At 40.5% G+C, this 20,139-nt stretch overlaps 1 protein-coding gene across 5 annotated transcripts in view; it reads right to left on the bottom strand.

The window, feature by feature from the left end:
• TRABD (TraB domain containing) overlaps positions 1–20,139 on the bottom strand; it is a 35,066-nt gene that overhangs the window by 10,532 nt on the left and 4,395 nt on the right. For 3 of the 5 annotated variants that reach the window (XM_085041746.1, XM_085041764.1, XM_085041756.1), the window contains exons 2-6: positions 12,404–12,466; positions 10,156–10,234; positions 7,360–7,526; positions 6,383–6,523; positions 975–1,085 (exon numbers count right to left, since the gene is read on the bottom strand). In XM_085041746.1, coding sequence (XP_084897872.1) covers positions 975–1,085; positions 6,383–6,523; positions 7,360–7,526; positions 10,156–10,234; positions 12,404–12,427 — 522 coding nt within the window. In that variant the 5' untranslated portion in view covers positions 12,428–12,466. Of the gene's footprint in view, positions 1–974; positions 1,086–6,382; positions 6,524–7,359; positions 7,527–7,663; positions 7,801–10,155; positions 10,235–12,403; positions 12,467–20,139 lie in introns of those variants that run through there. The other 2 variants (XM_085041773.1, XM_085041783.1) reach the window with 2 other exon arrangements.

Below are 20,139 nucleotides of genomic sequence, written 5' to 3'. Positions count from 1 at the left end.
GGATATTACAGAAAGAGCTTATGAAACAATAATTGATGCCAGATACCATGTGATAATGTGAGGTGAGACTTGGCTGTAACACACACTGACAAATTTTCGTACAGTACAAAATTTCTAGAAAATTCTTTCCTATGCATAGCTGTTTAAAAATTTCCAGCAATCACTTCAGAATAGGACAGAGATAATTTTCTTCCTCTCCCACTTAAAATGGGAAATGCTTAAAATGTTTCGTTCTGATCTGGAGTGCTCAAGAAAATACACCTTGAAGAAGTTCTTAAGGATAAATACACCAAATTATTCCAGATTCTTTATCAGCAATGTTCTCTCAGATTTCCTTACTAGTACATAATTTACATAAAAATAGCAAGATACATTCTGCAAGATGGATACATACATAGAAAAGAGCATCCTAGTATTACCAGACGGAAAAAATAAAAAATAAGAGTAGTGTGATACACAGCTACTATTTCGGTCCAGGCATCACAGCTGGCAGTAGTATAAAAGGTGATGTTAAAAGACCATACAGGACTAACAGACCAGTCAGGTATTTCACTTCCCCAATCCTAGATGAATGGAACGTGTCAGATCTCATTAATCCTTTAGAGTTGGTTTTCACAGCCTGAAATCCTGACACCACCAACAATTGGACCATGACCAATATTCAGAATTCAAAAACAATTATTGAAAAGAAACTAAATTATTAATGAAAAAAAATGTCTTCAGAAATATCATCAGGAAAAACCTTTATCATTAGAAGCTTTTTTGGAATTGCTCTCGTACCACTTATGTCTACAAATCTTTGTACCTTAAGGCACATTTTGGAGTTGAAAATTATTTTTACTACTTCATTGGCTTCAGGAGAGGTATGGCCACAGTGCTCTTTTCTAGGCAATAACAAAATGGTTTTATTGCGTTCAGCTCTGGAAGCAAAAGGCCAGTAATCTGACCTCAGAAAAGCCATTTCAAGTTCGCACCTCTTTGAAAGCCTCCCTGAATTCTCCTCCTGGGGCCATTCCCAGCTGTTCTGTGATGTGAGCAGAAACCTTCAGAAGCAGCATTTGCATCAATCCAGACATGACTCCATTCTGGCAGAAGAGGGAGAGAAATATGTTTTTTAAAAAAATAAAAAAAATCAACAGGTTAAAGAATGCACTGTTCACAGAAATGAAAAAGACATTGATTATTTTAATGAAGAAATGCACTGAAGCTACATTTTGGAGCCAATTCACTGCTCAATACAGCTCATATTCCAGTTTTTATCAGTTTCCCTCACTGTGTGACCAAAGTATTCTACCTGTCAACAAAAATGTACAGCAGGTTAAGAAAATAAAGAAGGGTAGCCAGACATATTTCAGTCTATATTTATCTGTCTGCTTGAAGAAAGTGTCTGAATAACTTAATGCTAAAACAGTTCATACTGTGCATTTAATTTTTCTTGATCTATCTGGTTAAAAAAAAATAAAGGGACCCAGGGGTATATTCCATTGAATGTATAGTGAATGCCATGTCACAGAAATACTGAATTGCCAATGGTCTAATCACAGACATGTCTACAGTCCTGAAAAACACTAGGCTGAGGACTGGTTAGGTGCAGAAACACAGAGAATCTAGCACTGTACAAGAAACTGCAGTCTATGATTTTGGCACACAAAGATCTTAGAAGAGACCTCACAGTGCTGCGTATGACTCAGTCCCACAAGAAGACTAAAGGCTGTCTATTGCTTGTTTAAACTGAGACTTAAAACCAAAACTTTTCTCTTGAAAAAGAAAAAAATTCTCCCATGTATACCTATGCAAAATTTCCCTTTCCTGACCCTTTACAAGAATGAAAAAATATTTCAAATCCATTCAGACCTGTCTCTTCTGTCCAGCTCTGGCTGTCCTCAACAGGTTTGTCCTAGGTTGCACTATAGATGTATTTAAGTATTCTATTACCACCATCTGTGGGCCGTTAGCTGCTATCACCTGCTAATGACCCACCCCGGATGACAGACAATGGGCCATCAGGGACCCACCGTGTGACTCATGGACTTATCTCATCCCATTGTGGGATGGTCTGCCCAGGAGGGAGGAGCCAGGTGTTCCCACCTGGATATAACCTGGCTTTGGAACTGCCTGAGCTAGCCCTGTCTACTGGGTTTCCAGAGGACAAGAGCTACCACTGGATCTTCAGCTGGAGACCAGACCTTCACAGGATCACTGCTTCAACTGAACTACTTCAGTCGGACTGCTACCACCACCCTAACAGGGTGTTAAGTTGTTACTGACTTTGTCAGTGCTTTTCCTTGTATTATTTCACTTATTTTTAATTTCAATCTGGACTTGTGATCTCCCACTGGTTTGTTTTCAAACCAATACAAGGTTACTTTCATGATTAGGACTGAGTGAATGAACATTACTTGTTCCAAAGCATAACATGCACCTTGGTTACACATCTCCTCCAGTTTGGCATCAGTCCATAATGCTGCCAAAAGCGGCTCTGCCCCTTCCCTCAACAAAGGCTAATTTCCTGCCATATAATCAGCTTCTCACAGCTGAAGATGAGGTTACACAGGATTGCCTGAGTTAATATAACTGCTGGAAGTTACCAGAGAAAGGTCCTGGTCTCCATTCTTCACGCAAATGACCTACCCTGTGCCAGACCCAATGCCTGCATGGCCTCTCCAAAGGCTGTGGGTGATTTGTGCAACTAAATGGACAAATTTAATCAAGAGTCACTGAGGACCAGAACTGGCAAAAGAGAGGGGTTATTTTCAAAGCCAATTGATTTTCTGCTTCATCATACTACAAACTAGCAAGCATGGCAGAAAGTCAAGTGCTGGGCTCCTGGGGAGAGCCAAGGAAGAAACAGATTGTTTTCAGCATCCCTGAGATCCAGTTAAAGTGCCTGGGGAACAAAAGTTTCCAGAAGTTCTGAAAAGATACTCACAAAGACAGCAAAACAAAAACCAACCAAACAAAACTCCAACATCCCACCCCTGCCAAAAAAAAACCCACAACAAAAAAAGAAAACCAACAAAACAAAACAAAAAACCCCAAAACCCTAGATCATGCAGCCTGAAGTTACGTGCTGGGTGATGTCTCCTTCAGCATTGATGCACCTGAAGTTGTATTTTTACCCTGTGACAGGAAGACTCATCCTGTTGGCTAACAGAGGGATGCATCTTTGAAGTGTTTCCGAGCTGTCTGTGCTCTTAACCTGCATGAAATTTAGTGCCTGCCCTATTTGTTTAGCATCAAGGAGATAAAAGGTGACAAGCAGCTGTATGTAGCAGCAACCAGAAACAACTGGCCAGCCAGACACTGTCAGGGGATAAAAAGAAAAATGTACAAAAAACGATGAGAGCAAAACAGTAAAGGAGGTTATTATCTATACTAGATTATTCAGTGTTATATAAAGGAAAGCTGACCACAAAAGAACATTAAATCCTAAGTGGATGGCAAAAATTTTGTAGGTTAGATGCAACAGCCATAAATAAACATAGCAATGCACAAGTATAGAGAAATTCAACTGCACAGGCAGAGGGATGCAAAGCTATTAGCATACGAGAAAGAGAAAGCAAACCACCAATTTTATCAGTACAATGTTCAATAGCAATCAGAAAGCAAGAAGAGTAAGAGCGATTACCAAGAAAGGAACAATAGGGAAACATGAAAGCATTGCTGTACATCTTTAGCAGACTCTTGTCTTGAAAACAAGATACTTCAACTCAAAAACATGCCAGGAAATACCAAACATACAAGAAGAGATTAAACATATTAAATACTTGTGAGGCTTGGGAAAGGGCGACTAAGGAAGATACACTATTGGACACGTGATTAGCATAGAGACAGTGAAAAGGGCAGGAAGAGAGAGAAATAACCAAGCAAAGAACACTTATACTATGTATGGGAACACAGCCTATGGAAGGGGCCTTGGAGCTACTCTTCGACTGCGTAACAAGTCGCAGATCCAGCACCAAGTGCAGAAACAAACCACGTGTACTTTCCTTCACAGTTCTTTTAAAAACCCTAATTCCCATAAAAGAAGCCAGCACAGCCTTCACACCTGGAGCCCAGAACCGGTTTTACTACTGCTGCAAGAACACTGAAGGTTATACTTCAAAACACAAGCGAAGGTAGCAAGTGAACAGCAGCCTGCTTCTGTCCATATGGATGTACCTATCAACCAATTCAGGTTGTATCTATTTTATTTAACAGGACTATCCCTGTGGGTTACCTAAACATGAAAGGCTGTATTACACAGTGCAAAAGGTAAGTTTTTTTCACTAGCCAGAACCAACATTACAATACATTCCTCCACAGGTAACTTCAGACAAGAAGAGGAGATTAAGCTATGATTCTGCTGTCACTAGCTCACTTTCTCTTCTGCCCCAGAACCAGGTTTTTCAACTTCCCCTCTGTGCCAAGACTAGCACTCTTACAACCACAGGGAGACGATGCAGCAAAAAACCAAGTCTGTTTCAAACTAACACAGGGCCGTGGTATGGACACAAAAGAGATAGTGAAACCAGGAAGCCAGGGAGAAGATAAGGGAAAATCTGTCTTACCCAGCTGGATTTAAGCCAACTGTTACTGCATATCTCCAGGTTATCCACATTTGAGCCAGATACCAGTTTGCACCCTGTTGCTTTGCTTAATAGAAAGCAAACAGGTACTTCTCTGCAAACAACCATAAGGGTTTTGAAATTCAAGGAGGAGCTAAAGGAAGTCTGGTTTTCACCTGCAGCAGTTACTTGATAAACTGTGGATGCCAATGACCCATTGCAAATATGTATGTTTCATGTTAACATTCTGCTCCATTTCCAGATTCAAGTAAGAGCAATGAAATCCAATTTTACTGCTTAGTATTTATGTAAGTGATTATAAAAAGACACAATTTGGGGTTTTTTTTCCCAATTTCCAAACTCAAGGATGAAAGTTGAAAGCAGGTTTGACTTTTAGTGTAGCTTTTGGGCCTGGAAGTACATTTCAGTGAGAGAAGGAAACTAAGGCATAACTGAGCAAATTACCAACTGCTCTGATTTTTTTAGAGAAAAACAAAGACACTATAATTTGGCATGAGACAGTTGGACTGTACTTCCTGGTTTTCCCTATATAATCCATGCTGCTAATGATTCAAAGAGGAAAGGTTGTGGTTTTTTTGGTTGAGATCATAGATAAAGAAATACGTTCTTTAAAAAGCCCAGTGTTCAAATTTTATTATTTGCATTATTCCTGGTGCCAAAGGAGACTAACACAGAGCTGTAACAATAGGAAGGACCCTTGTGTTGTTCCCTGGCTTTGGAACCAACAGTCTGTGTTTCCTACTATATAATCCACCTTACCTAAAATAAACAGACGCAGCAATTCATGCAATATGCAAGTGTTTTGCAATGTCTTTTCCTTTGATAGGGCATAAATAAAGAAAACAGGAAAGACACATTATTGCCTAACTCTGCGAGTCAGAAAGCCTCCTCTGAGACAGTGTGTGCAAGCACACACACTGGATAGCTCCTAGCCACTGCAAGTGCTTCTGCATGGATGCAGATTATATTCCTATCAGGGCTGCAGTCCTGGAAATTCCCCAGTTACATCAATAAAGAAATTCCAATATACAATTACCTCACAACTGAAATAACAATCTATGAATTTCTTCATCCAACTGGACAATGAAGCTCTTTTTTATTATTGACCACACACTGCCATTCTAATCAAGCGTCCTGTCATTTTTAAGTCAATTTGCGTTGTTTCACTGTGCCTACCTTAAAATTACTTAAATACAAGCTAACTCAGTGAAACTGAAAAAATACAGGACATTTTTTTGCACACACATCCCAGACATGTCCACATAAAACTGCCAGAGTAGTTATAATTTGAATAGGATCCCACACTTTTCAGCCCAGATTTTTCCAAATCCCCCCCGCTCAGGGCCTCCTGTCAATTAGGAACTACTCAAAAGCCAAGTGGATAGGAATTAAAGAGCAACACACTAGGATGCAGAAGGAATGCAGCTAAACAGAAAATACCAAAATTAAGTGCTCCTTAAATAGTTGTGACACAGATGCAGATTGCAGGAATAATAACCACATTTAAATATATTACCAGAGCAGAGCATTACAATTGCAAAGTTAGACTTCTGTCCTGCAAATGGAGCAGCTGTTAAATGCAGGAGGATTCCTGCCAAGGTCAACAATTTGCCCAAACAACCCCACTGTGAAAATAAAGTCCTCAGTGCTCCATCTGAAAACAAAAAAACCCCAAACCTAGCTTTGCCACTGTAATAGCATTCTCACCCAGGTCAATGATATTAGGTTCTCAGCTGGTGGGAACACTGATTTTGATTGCAATTTGACAAATTGCTCTTAACATAAACCTTTAATTCTCACTGTAGGAATCATACCTGCTTTATAGCTTGTTGAAGTTTTTCCAGATTTATTTCTTTGGCCTCTTTTAGTAATGTCTTTTCATCCATCTTTAACATAGAAACTCTGTACTGGCATAGTTCCACCACAACTACATCAGGCTGCACTTCTTGTATTGTCTGAAAAAGAAAAAATTATTTATACTGTTTTAGAAAGGAATAAACAGAAATGCAGCCAATATCAACAGTTTAAAGAGAAAAGGAACTTAAAAAGCATATTCCAACAATCATTTTCAATTAAAAAACCAGTAGAATAGAAAATAAGACTTCTCCAAATAACTGTGAATTGAGAAAAATATTAAGGAAGGTGACAGAAAAATGCCTTAGTAACTGGATGCTTTGGGACAGGATAATGGTCAACTGGTGCCGTTGAGGGGAGCAGAGAATAAACACTTCATGTTAAACTTTTCACACTCACAAAATTAATTTGACCATACTCTGTAATAATTTGCAATCTGAGTTAAAATGCTCTTTGTACCTGGTTCTTACAAGATTCTTCCCCCTCTAGCTCCTGGAAAATAAAGTCACTCTAAATTGCAGAGTTTGCAGGAGGCACAGTATGAAATAGTTCCTACTTGCACTAGGGCTTCAGACCTGTTTGCAGCTTGAGAATGGAATCCAAATTTTGGGTGGCATGTTTGACAGCCAAATATTATACAGGCAACGTAAGCTTCACCAGTGAGATTTCTCATTTCAACATTGGCACTATATCTGCCTTTTTTATTTAAGGGCAAATAAAAATATTTGCACTGGGATAGCAATGTATTGCACCAAAAATAATTACTGTAACATATCTGCCTCTCATCCCATAGTGCTGTTAGCCCTCCAACAGCCAACTAGAAAAGACAGCCTGAAGGTTAAAGAATGGAATCAAGTCAGAGAGCTGGACTTCATTCTACTTAGTGCTAATTTGACATTATAAAGATGCAGCTGAAGGGCTCACACTGAGTATTTACCTTTACTACATCCTTTTTGCTGCTGTCACTGAAGTGGGCTGTTCCTACCACATACACTTTAGAACCATCCTCGGTGTCAAGCTCAGTCACAGTGCTTGGTAAAGCAGGCCTTTTCTGCCTCTTCTTCAGTTTCATCTCCAGAAGAATTTTAAATGCATCTGCATCAGCTACAAATGGAAAGAAAAACAGAAAAGAAAAGCACAACATGATATAAAGTGCAGGTAAGTAGAACAGAAAATCAAAATGTCGCCACTAAACAGCAGAGCAGAGCTAAAAGGCCATTGATTTACCACTGTAATCTTACATTCAATTCTGAAGCTACATCATTGAGAGTGCCATCACTGGAGAGGCTGCCTCCAAGCATGGGTCTCAGTCCAGGTTTCCTACCCTGTGGACACTGGGACAGGTTGTCCACGCAGTTCAGTAAGGGAAAGAGAGAAGCTGTGTGGCAGGTGAGGTGGACAGAGAAGCAAAGAATACTTAGAAAAGGTATACACTAAATTAGAGGGAAAAAAAGAAAAAAAAAAAGAGCATTTTTTAAATTCTAAAACCCAAAGTGTTCCATTTTGGGATTCTTATCTATATAAACGACAGCAACACATGTACACTGGTGTGAATATGATGGTAAAGTCACCTGCACATATTGGCACATATAGGATACCCACAGTACCAACCTTAGCCTTTTCTGTGATTAACACACCAAGGATCAAACGGAAAATTAAACCTCAAGAGGTATTTAAGTCAGGAATCCAATCATCCTTCCCTAGATTCAACAACTATTTAAGATCAAAATTGTACAAAGTGAATTTAGCCCCTCTATGTTAAGCTTGTGATATGGAAATAGGAGGATTTATCAGTTCCATCACAGTTACTTGTTAAATGCCAGAGAGCATCATTGCCTGACACAAAGAAGCTTTAACCCTTAGTCAATGGGAAATATAAGTTGCTTTGAATGAGTCATCTTTAAGCTATAAAGTATCTTAGGAAAAAAGTATCAATCAGGAAAGCAGAGTTTTGTTTCCAACCAACTCTCTTTCTGTGGCAAGCTGCTGACAAGTTAGCAGAGGTCTCAAGTGGTCTCCAGAAGCCTGGAATAGGATCATAAGCCCAGGGGGAAAAAAAAAGGTTAGTGAACAGTTTGTAGGCAGGATGTCAAAGATGCAGGTAAATTAAAGCCTCCTACCACACATTTACAAATCTGGTTTAACTGTGTGGCTCTGGCCCCAGTTCTGTCCCACAAATACCTATCTCATGCGACTTAATGCAAAAAAATCCCAAACAAACCCAAACCAAAACCAACCAAACAAAACCCCCACCAAATTAAAAAACCCCAATCAACCAACCAAGAAAACCCAAACCAAAAAAACAAAAGCAACCCTTCAACATCCTTCTTAGAATTTCAGCAACCTACTGCTTCATGGTCAATACCCAAGAACATGGTGTGCTGCAATCAGTACTGTCTAAGCTAAGATAATGTTGCTGCCGAGACAGATCGTGATGCTAAGGAGAAGGTAAAGAAAACATGACTGAAAAAGGAAGAAAAGGTAAGGCTGTGGCATTTGTAGCACTTGCAGTCACATAATTATAAGAACAGCCATAGTAGATCAACAAAAACTCACCTAAGCAAATATCCTGCCTCCCACTATGGTGAAAAGTGGACGTCAAAGGGAGAATATAATACATGGGGAAGTGTGTGTAATACCTGTCCCAAATACTGTCCTAGCCTAAAGCCATTTATAGTTCAGGTTGCCCCAGTTGAAAGTGTTTTCTATGTATTTGGCAACCCTTAAAGGTGTAATTTCTATTTATTTTTTAAACTTTCACTTCACACATATACTCAGTACTGGACTGAATAATGTTTCATGTGAATAAAAAATACTACAATGGTACAGTACCCGATGCAGTTCAGGTGCAGCTATGGTTTTTATTGAACCAATTTCTAAATCTGGAGAAAAAAGCAACATAAAAAATTAATCTGCTTCTTTAGGTCTGCATACACTTCCAATAGCTTTAGTCAAGTCTCTCTTTGCTCCCATGAAAGTTGAGATCCCTAGGAATTATTCAGCAGCTTCAGCAATGTTGCTGTTACACACTAATTTGCCCTAAGGTGGTTTAGAGCCCATTATTTGCCAGAAAGCACAATCTGAATGTTCCTATTGTTACAAATGAGCACTGTATACATTAATATCACAACAGTGTATCAATACATATAAAGCAAATCCTAAGAAGCCTTTGTTTTCTCCTCCTGAGAAAGAAATGCCTGTCGTTATCTGATCCTTACCAATAACAGGTAAGAAAAGACACTCTTCCTAGCCTTCACAAGACAGTTTTGGTGGAATACTTCTATTGCCTCATCCTGCAGGCTTGGCCTTTGTATCAAAACATTATCATGCTAGCATGGGCAAAACATTCCACTTAGGACAACTCGTATGATCAACATCATATCACTAGATGCCAGACTGCCAAAGCCAACACATACTTATGCATCACTGGCTCAGAAAGCAATGACTGAGCTTAAAACAATAGCTGAGTGTATCTATCAGATCTAAAAATATTTACTTTTGAAAGTATAGGATCAGCAAACTGACAATCAACATGTCATTGCCCTTTCTAAAATTTGATTTACACAACTAGGCCTTGAAACAAATCAAGAACAGATTAAGCCAGCTATGACTTCATTAGCATCTCCCTTCTGTGCTAACAGCCCTGTCCTTTTTAGGTAAGGAAAAGGCAAGGACATTTGGTTAAATACCCTTCCAATGTGATACACCCTCCCCAGTCAAACCAGAAACATACAGATATTCTGCGATACACTTGACGTTTCCTTTGGGCCATCTTCTGGTGCATCAGAGGACGACATTGGATCTGCAGCAGCCTGTATGAAACAAATTCAAAAGGTGGCTGGGAATTATAACGAAATGTTTTAATACATCTTTCCCTTTGTGAGTTTACTCAATTTGAACCTACATATAATATTCAAGCAAGTAAATAATTTAAGCCGTGTCACAGTTCAAAACATCTGTGGTTTTACAATTATTTTTTCCTAGATGCCTGAATATGAGAAAGAACATATTAAAAACTAACTACTCCGTGCCTATTTTAAAATATAATATTTATACCTGACATGGAGTTTTTAAATAAATGGGATTCCAGACAAAAAGAACAAATTTATCTCTAACATACTACAGCACTTTCTGTGTTGAAAACTAAAATGTGCACTGACTATTTTAATACCATTTGACTCAACTACCAGTCAGCATTAGTCTGTCAGGAGTCTGACAAAATTAATCAGTGCTCACAAGACTAAACACATCCATTCCAGAAGACTCAAGCCAAGTATCTGTTAGAATAAATGTAAGGCAATTACACAATATGCATATCAAATCTTAGAAAGTTCACACAAATGATGACTGTATACATATCAGAAATCAAAGTCCAAAAGATACAAGGCATCTGCAGAGTTTTGCTCTCTAAAGGAACAGAAGGTAATTGAAAAGATTCCTGAAGACTGACTCTTGGATATTATCGCTAGAAGTATATGATGCAGCTCTTCAGCTAACAAAAACCTTTCTTATTTTTAATTAACAGGCAAGTTTTAAAACCCATGCATAGACTTCAAACAATTCCAGTCATTCAGCCAATGTCATTAAAGCCAGAGAGACAGCATTAGTGCAGAAAAGACTCAGGAATAAGGGAAATCTAGATTATAAACTACCTTTAGGCATCTACATTAATTCAAAATTTAACAAGCATGGTTATTAGAAGAATTTGGAATTTCTGAACATTAAGTCAAAATGTTAGAGACAGGATGAGAATCCATCATCATTTAAGTACTTTCCAAATGAAAGGCAATGAGTTAGCAAGGAGGCAGCCAAGCTTTCCTGAAGGATGTCAGCTTTTTAGCTAAAATGACTGGTTTATTTACTTTGTACTTCACCTGGTAAGGTGTAAAGCAAGACTGTACAAAGCACATCCAATTGTTAAGAGCTTTCAACAAGAGTAATTATTTTCTTCTGGCATTCCATTATGCCAAACGGGAATTTTCAGAATATAAATCCTGAGTATCTTACCGTGGCCCTACAGAAGGCAAGGAAAAATGTATGATGCATTTCATGGAGTAAACTCAAGAAGTACAGCAGCTTTACAGTGCAAAGTTTAAAATACTCACAGCAACACATCATCCTTTCACTACAAAGTAGAAGTCTGTTCATTGACAACTGCAAACTGAAATTACACTGCAAATTGCAATTACATTCACAAATGTAATTTAACACCAGCTCAGCTTTTGATCACAACATATGGCTTGACTCTACTGCTTGCATACGTTAAGTCTAGTCACAAAAATATTTTGGAAAAATTTATCCTTCTGTAACATATGGAATTAATCCTGTCACTTATGCTGGCTTTGTCATCACAACATCACAAAACTGCAATGAGAACAGGACTAAGCCACCACATAAGGAGTCTGTTGTTGTGTTTTTGGTTTTTTTTAATTAATTAACAGGACAAAAGAACTGATATTCTTATACTTCATAAGATAAAAATTTCCTGAGTTTCATCTTTTATACCAGAAAAAGGTTTTGAGATATATGGATATGAACTAAGAAGAAAAGCAACAGAAAGGATAGAAAAAGCATCTCAGTTTAATTTGGCAAGGAACTGAAGCCATGTACAATGCAATTATTTGTATATAATTAATTTCTGTAATTGTCTCTAAAAGTTACAAAACTTTTTTCCTCCTAAAGATTTAATCTCATAGGTTAGGCTATTTTATGCAATTCCACACTTGCAAGCAGATTAATACAAAAGACCCATTTTAGTTTTTGCAACTGGAGGGAAAGGGACTCTGAAAAGAACCAAAATGTGTCAGAAAAAACAGCACTCAGCTCTCCATCCCCGCATTTTAAAAGGGGGTGTCACACTGGCATTCTCAGTCCTAACATTTTGCAGAACTTCCACAGGAATGAGTGGGAGAACCTGGCTGATTCAGGCTTGACCTTCCCTGCAATTGTACTGAGATACAAACTTCATCTCCAAGCCCTACCTCAGGCTGTTGCTCCTCTTGCATTCCCGCAGTGTAGGCTTATTTTCACCAACCACACAAGAACTGCAAGAAGTAAAAAGAAATGGGAGAGAATTAAAAATTAATGTCATAACCCTGAATATTTGCTCAAGAACTGTAAGGGGGTAAAAAAAGCAGATATGTCTCTACAGTCTCTAATAAAGGTTGAAGCAATGTCACCTCTTCAACTCTACTGCTGTTAAAATAACCACAACAAATCTACAGCAACTCCCCCAGCAGTACAGTAACTAGCCTGTTTCCATATGGCTCTTGAGATGGGCTCTAAAGCCAGAGCAGTTTCTGCAATAACAAAAATCTTGCTCAACTTGACCAGTAGTTCTGTCTTGTCCAAATAAACTGCATCAAGACAGTTTTTAGGCAAATTTTAGGAAATACCTACATTTCTTCACTGCTGCACAGAATAGGAGAGCAATCACAATCTTGATATTCAACTATAGTCACACATGTTTTAGCTGTGTCACCTGATCACATACAGTCACAAATATGCCAGGGTTAGAATATCGGTCAGCTAGTATCTATGTAAAAACCCCAGGAAATTAGATTTCCAAACCCTTAGTGAATGGTTTTCATGCCTCAGTTTACAGTATGGACGAAAGAAGGAATCCTAAAAGTCCGAAGTTCTCCCTCAAGCTGTCAGAGTGCTACAACTGGACTTGGGTGGTACTCTGAGGTGATCACACAAGACACTGAATGCATGACTAGTCCTCATTCTGCTTATTCTCACTGCTATCCTGCTAAAATTGAAGAACTCAAAGAATGTGCTGCTTCTTTACTGCAGCATTTTGGGCTACCTCCCTTTGAGCTATTTCACAGTACGTGTGACCAGTGTTTTATTTTATTAAATAAAGACAGAGCAATCCTGAACAACTTATTCATAGAACACATTTGCAGTCCTGCTCTGAGGAGGAGACAGACAAGTTTGGCTCCTGCCCTACGATCAGGTGAGGCTGGAGAAAAGTTGGCTGGTGTCTGGGTGACAGCATATTTCAGCACACAAATGTGATGGCAAATCCCCCCCTTCCCCAAATACAACAGTCTCCTGCAGTCACATTAGCACTCTGCATCCTGGTTTCTAGAAAGCCGTTTTGCTTTCTAGCTTTGCTTTAAAAAATTTCTTTAAAAGAGCATTTGCCAGGGCAGTATGAAGCACGGGAGTGTAATTCTGTTTGCTGGCACATCTCCCTCCAAGCAGCAGAAGGATTTCAGCAATTTGTGCCTTCACGCTGTCCACTGCTCATAGTCAGCCAGCAAACTGGAGATCACAGCGGCAGGCTGGGCAAGAAAACAGGGGAGTGGCCAAGATCCTGGCTTCTGCATGGTCTCAGGAGCAAAATCCCCATGAAACCCAACAGAGCCCCACGCCTTAAGCAGGCAACAGCTACAGACATAGCTCCTGTGCTGCGAGGCAAATACTCCATTAAAACAAAAAAAATACACACCGCACAAAGTCCAAGGGGTTCAGTAGACCAAAGTATTCAAAAACATGCAAGAAGTCTGCACAGGCAACATAAGCACTTCAGTTTTGCTACAAGACACAATATAATTTTAAAAGCAGGACCATGCCTTCCTGCCTTCCAAGGAGTCAAGTCAAGGAAACTTCAATGTCAGAGTAAGCTGAAATGGCAGGTGAAGCTGAACTGCTCTTTTTCTGCAGTATTTCCACAATTTACGTGTAATGTGGACAGATCCAAAGGAGCACAGCAGAAGGAAATCCCTGCCTTGAGATCTGCAACCTGAATGGGACACACCAGCCCACAGGCACCTCACTACAGTCTGTCAGTTGCGTGGGCTTAAGTAAACCCAGCATCTCTGGTCTCTGATAGTCTCTGATAGACTGGTTTAACTATCTGTTGACTTAGGCAGTTGTCCAGGGTTAATGATAAGACTCTCTCTCCTCCGAGAGCGAAGGGCCCCGACACCCCCTCCCCCACCCACAACAGAACCTCTTAGATGGAAGTGAAGAAAAAAACTATTTATTTAACAAAACCACGCAGAGTGCCCTACAAGGCACAGGGGAAGGGGAAAAACAAGGTGAAAGGCAGTTATTCAACCTGATTAAAAAGTCCTTTTCTCAGACGCAGTCCCTCTCCTCCTCGCCCCCCACCCGGGGCCGGGTGGAGCTCCCTGGAGAGCTCTGCTGTCCTCTGGCCCTCCTGGGTCTCCGGGTGGCAAAGCAGATCGAAGAGAAGGGGTCCAAACGAGGAAAAAGAAGAAGAATGGAAAAAACGGGAACAGAGCTCACTCCGACCCCCGTCCAGCACGCAGTCTCTGCCGGGCGACGAATCCTCCCCCGGAGCGAGGCTTGGGGAAAATGTTTTCAAAACAACCCGCGTTTCTCTCTGCGGCTGGGTGCAGTTAAAGAGACAGGACCACACATTTTTCTTTCTTGGGCATATAAGCCAACGATAGGGGATAAAGGATTATCATATCATCAATCCAAGACAGCAGTAAACCCAACTGGAAAGTAGACTCAAGTGAAAAAACATCACCTCCCCCCCCCATCCCAAGCATTTTTAGCTCAGATGACCAGACAGCTGCAGGAAGAACTGCAGCAGCAAAACTGGAGGAACAGCATGAAGAGGAGATGCTGAAACCAACTGCCCTCTGAGAAAATAGTTGTCCAACAACAACATCACTCAGAATGTATCAACACCCTGACACTCAGCTCTGGCTTGGTTCTCAATCGGTTTGAGTTCAAAATACCACAGTATTTTTCTGCCAGTTAATCAGCTGGCCCTAAACACAACCTGAAGGTCTAAGCTTGATTAAGGCCTGCTGGCATTTGAAAACATGTCTATTATCTACTGAGTGCTCTTCAAAATAATACACTGCAAGTTTTGGTTAAAGACTTCTATACAGAAGCACTACATGTTACTTTTTATCACCAAGTGACATTTTAGAAAACCTCATCCCATTCTCACCACTAACTAAATTATATGTCTGATACTGGTAGGGGGAGAGAGATCTTCAAAGTTTACTCATGCTAACTAGCACTGATTTTTAACTGACCTGTACCTTTGGAGAAAACAAGCTGTTTATTTCCAGTTCAGTTTCACTGTGGTTTCCAGTTTCAGCCTCTGCAGGGAATCCATAGAACAACATTTCAATGGCCAGATGAGAGACCAAGCAGCCACAGTGATGGGCAAGTCTGCCACTATTTTCTTCCAGGACAAGCTTGAGAAGTGGGCCTGTGGGAACCTCATGAGGTTTAACAAGTGTAAGGTGCTTCACCTGGGTCGGGGCAACTGCCCATTATCAATACAGGCTGGGGGATGAAGGGATTGAGAATAGCCCTACTGAGAACTTGGGCGTGCAGGTGGATGAGAGGCTGGACGTGACACAGCAATGTGTACTTGCAGCCCAGAAAGCCAACTGTGCCCTGGGCTGCATCAAAAGCAGCGTGGCCAGCAGGGCAAGGGATGTGATTCTGTCCCTCTGCTCTGGTGACACCCCACCTGCAGTGCTGCATCCAGCTCTGGGTTCCACAGCACAGGAGGGACATTGACCTGCTGGACCTAGCCCAGAGGAGGCCACCACAATGGTTAGATGGCTAGAGCACCTCTCCTACAAGGAAATGCTGAGAGAATTGGGGTTGTTCAGCCTGGAAAAGAGAAGGCTTTGGGATGACCTAACTGCAGCCTTCCAGTACCTGAAGGGAGCCTACAAAAACACACAGAGGGACATTTTACAAGAGCTGTAGTAACAGAACAAGGGGGAATGGATTCAAACTGAAAGACAGTAGATTTAGATTAGATACTAGGAAAAATTACTGTGAGGGTGGTGAGGTACTAGAACAGGTTGCCCCAAGAGGCTGTGGATGCCCTATCCCTATGAGAGTTCAAGGCCAGGCTGGATGGAGCTCTGAGAAAACTGGTCTGGTGACAGGTGTTCTGGTCCACTGCAGAGAGGTTGGAACTAGATGGTCTTTAAGATCCATTCCTACCCTGGAATTCTATGATCTTGTTTTCAGGCACTCAGATCTGCTCAAGTTACAACGGAGGTGAAATTTTCCATGCAGAAAACCTGTTTCTGGATTCACCAAAATACAGACAAGGCTGGCTACTCAGCTAGCAGCACCCTCCTCAGCAGCACTGACAGAAATCCATATATTTTGGGAATTAGTCAAATACCTTGGACTCCAGGCTGACCTAGCTCACCCACATGAAAGACACTATCCTTGTATGTGCACGTATACACAGAAGTAGTCTGTGTGCTATGAGATTTGAAATATTATCTTGAAGTCTCTAAGACAAGACTGAATGTACCTTGCTATTACACAGATAACCAACTGAAGCATGCAAGTCTGTAGGCACTTCCTCCCACTGTGTCCAACAGCAAGAAAAGGGGCTAATTCAGATGAAACCCTGGCAAACATCTGAACAATTCAGATCCATGCATTTCCAAATTTCTTGGAGTTTAACTTCTCAACCTGTGTTTTCATTTTTTTTCTTTTAAGTTTACTTTCCTAAAGAAATGACACAAGGTAACAAGGCATCTTATTTGTTAGTCTGGGCTTGTTCACCCGTAGGTGAATTTTAAACAACCTTGGCAAAGAGGGAAGAGTCTCACAGTACTTTAGAGGTGCAATGCACAGCACTGCTCCTCCAGGAAAAAAAGATTACTGAAGATTACAGGAGATGTATGTGAAAAAGAGGTGGTCAGCAGAATTTGCCAAGGAACAGAAGGAAATTCAATCCCAAGTTGAAAAGCTACAGGCAAAAAAACCCGTTCAGACAATTATTTACAGTGTTCCATAATATGTATACCACAGTATCTCATAACCTCAAGTTCTACTTACCATGGGATTTGGTATGAACATGTGAAACCAATCAAATTCCCCTCCTCCAGGTACTTCAAAGGCCTGTAAGAGGCCCTTGTGAGATGCATCACATACTGAAAATTTCAGACGTGACAGTGCACTTCTTTCAGATGAACTGGGAGATGCAGCTTCTAGGCGCTCATAAAGATCAGAGATTACGAGTATTTTTCTGCTCTCTTATCTGCCAGGAGACTGCCTTAACTGGGGATTTATTCTCCTGCTATGTCACCAAGAAAATTGCTGGAGCTAGAAGAAACAAAGAGGAGTCTGATCTTGCTCCTTATAATCCAGCAAGACTAGGCTTTGCATCTGAAATTTTCTTGAAAGGACTTCTTGATGACTGAATCTCCAACTCAAACACCTTTTTTCCTAGCAAGTGGAATTCTTGTGCTCACTGCATCTCTGTCAGTCCAAGGGGGCTTGCCACTCATTGCACCATTAAAAATAGTTGTTCGTGTATGTATGTGTGACCGAATGAAGCCCTTTTCCCAAGTCTTAAGATAACTAGGACACCAAACAAGAATTTTTGATACCGAATATACTGCAAACCTAGAATTTAGCCATTACTCATCTCCACTGATAGGCACCTATTTCCTGTCAAGGTCTCCTCATCCTGACAGCAAACAGCAGCCATTACTGCTGACAAAAGCACTGTGCGTTATTCTCTTTCCCCCAAAATAGCAAGTTCAGAGAGGAACACACAGGAAAGTTCAACATCTTCTAGCAATGCTTATCCTGCAGAGAGGCTGACAAAGCAGAGTGAGAAAGACCTCCCTGCCATGCAATTTCACATCAGCCCTCCAGCTTTCCTAATATAAACCAGCTTCAGCAGTGCTTCCTCTTTGCGTGAAATCTTCTCATGAACTACTGGCTCATTTTTCATACTTGATAGTCTTAGCTGACCAAAGTGTTTCGGTTCTAGCTTCATGTTTAGGCATCTGAAACTCTCTTACCTTACAGTCTTACGGTCTCAAGAGCACAAGCGGTACATGCACTCACGAATCAGGGCTTCTAGCAAAGCAAGTTAAAGAACAAAACACCTTTTCCTGTTTAATTTCAATAAGCAAATTCAAGTACCACATGGACAGACAATTCATTATAGTATCCTCCTACAGCAGGGCTGAACTTTTTCCTTTACTGTCTTGTCTAAATTTGCTTTCTTCAGAGAGTGACTCAACTGAATCGATAAAAAAGCTCTCAAAAAACCTCTCATGCTCCTATCTATAAAACAACCTAGTCAGCTACTTTCAAAGAAGATTTTTATTGAATGTTTTCATCCTCTGGGCTATGCAGAAATTCAGAAGCAGCACTTGCTTTCCTCAACATATTGACACGCAAGAGGGAAATAAAAGTCCTCCGTAGTCTTATAATTGCTCTGTGTTTGCTATGCGCTGCAGACACATCAGAATAGCTGGTAATGAAATGAGGAAAGGAGCTACCAAACTACCACCAAACTTGTTCCACCTTTTATTGAGAGGACCAGGCACAAATTTCTATGTCTGACCCCCTCAACAAACAAATCTAAATGCATCTATTAATGCTTTTAATAGCTACAATGATCACAAACATTGCAGAAGGTACCTATATCTCTTGGTACTCAAAGCCTTAGTCCTGTAGCCTCCAAAATAGGATTGCATGTACTTCCCTATTTTACAATAAGAAACTGAATGCTTAAATACATCTACAACTCTGACCTCTGGTAGCTAAACAAGTAGTTAGAAGGCTGCTGGAACTTTCAAAGCATTTCAGTTTTGCAATCTGAATTTTCCTTTGTTTTTAATCATTGGTTCTTCCAGGATCCCCACACACCCCACAGGACAGCACTTCCTCGTAGTAACAAGGCAACACCACCCATCCTTGTTCCTCTAAAGCTGCTGTGGGAAAGACAAGAGGTAAGCTAAAGACTGAATTTGAGAGCAAGCTGCCAAACAAAGTGGGAGTCCACCAGTGAGAATACAGCACACCTCACACAGGTCATGCTACAACAGAGCCAAAACTGGCCAGCGCTGGCCATAAGCCACAGATACACACAAAAGACCATGCCACAAACAGACTCAGGTGTCAGCCCTCTAACACCAGTATCCCTGGCCAGAACACAGCTTCCATCAGCTTGGCTGATGAGATGCAGCAATAAAAATTTACTTGCATCTATGTGCATTAAGTGGGCTGTGTTCCTTTCATCCTCAACCTGCAGTTTCACTAGCAAAGGATACTCGATTTAGCTGGTGTAGCCTGTACACTTTACATTCACGTTATGTGCTGCACAAGCACATCTCTGAATGCTGCTACCCTTTAACAGGATCCCTTATTTTATGCAAGCAGAAGAGGCGTATCAGTACTTCAGAAGATACAGACCCAACTTTTCTCCAACGACAAACTGTTGCACTCTTTACTCACTGTCTGGAATACGTAACAAAGCACCTTCCATGCTTAACATTTAGCCTACTAAGAAGGCAAAACTAAAATAACAGATAGCCACTAAGGTCTCAGCATCATACTCTGCAACGGTAACCAGAGCATTTAAGATTGATAAGGCTTTTTCCATACTTACAGAGAACTCTTACAAATGTTTACAAACAACCATCAGCTCCAAATGGTGTCTTCTCTGTTGATAGACTGCTCATACTCAGAAGGATGCACCAGCTGAAACCTGTCTGCCAATTAATGTAACAGCCACAAATTCAGAAATTGGAACGTATTTCAAAATTATCACCAAGGTGACCTACTCCACAATATTGCATGTTATCTCTTTGACACAACCCACGCCTTTGAAACTTAACTGAGCAACTGGTTCTGTAATCACAGATGGTTGTAGAGCATGGCTCTGGTTTCTCATGACTCAGAAGTTCACAAATTTCAAAATACGTATTTCTACCCT

The sequence above is a fragment of the Lichenostomus cassidix genome, chromosome 1Aa, assembly GCF_008360975.1.
Source record: "Lichenostomus cassidix isolate B80296 chromosome 1Aa, HeHo_3.0, whole genome shotgun sequence".
Lineage (NCBI taxonomy): Eukaryota > Metazoa > Chordata > Aves > Passeriformes > Meliphagidae > Lichenostomus > Lichenostomus cassidix.
The sequence above is the reverse complement of the archived record's forward strand: the minus strand, read 5'-3'. Positions and strand labels throughout refer to the sequence as shown.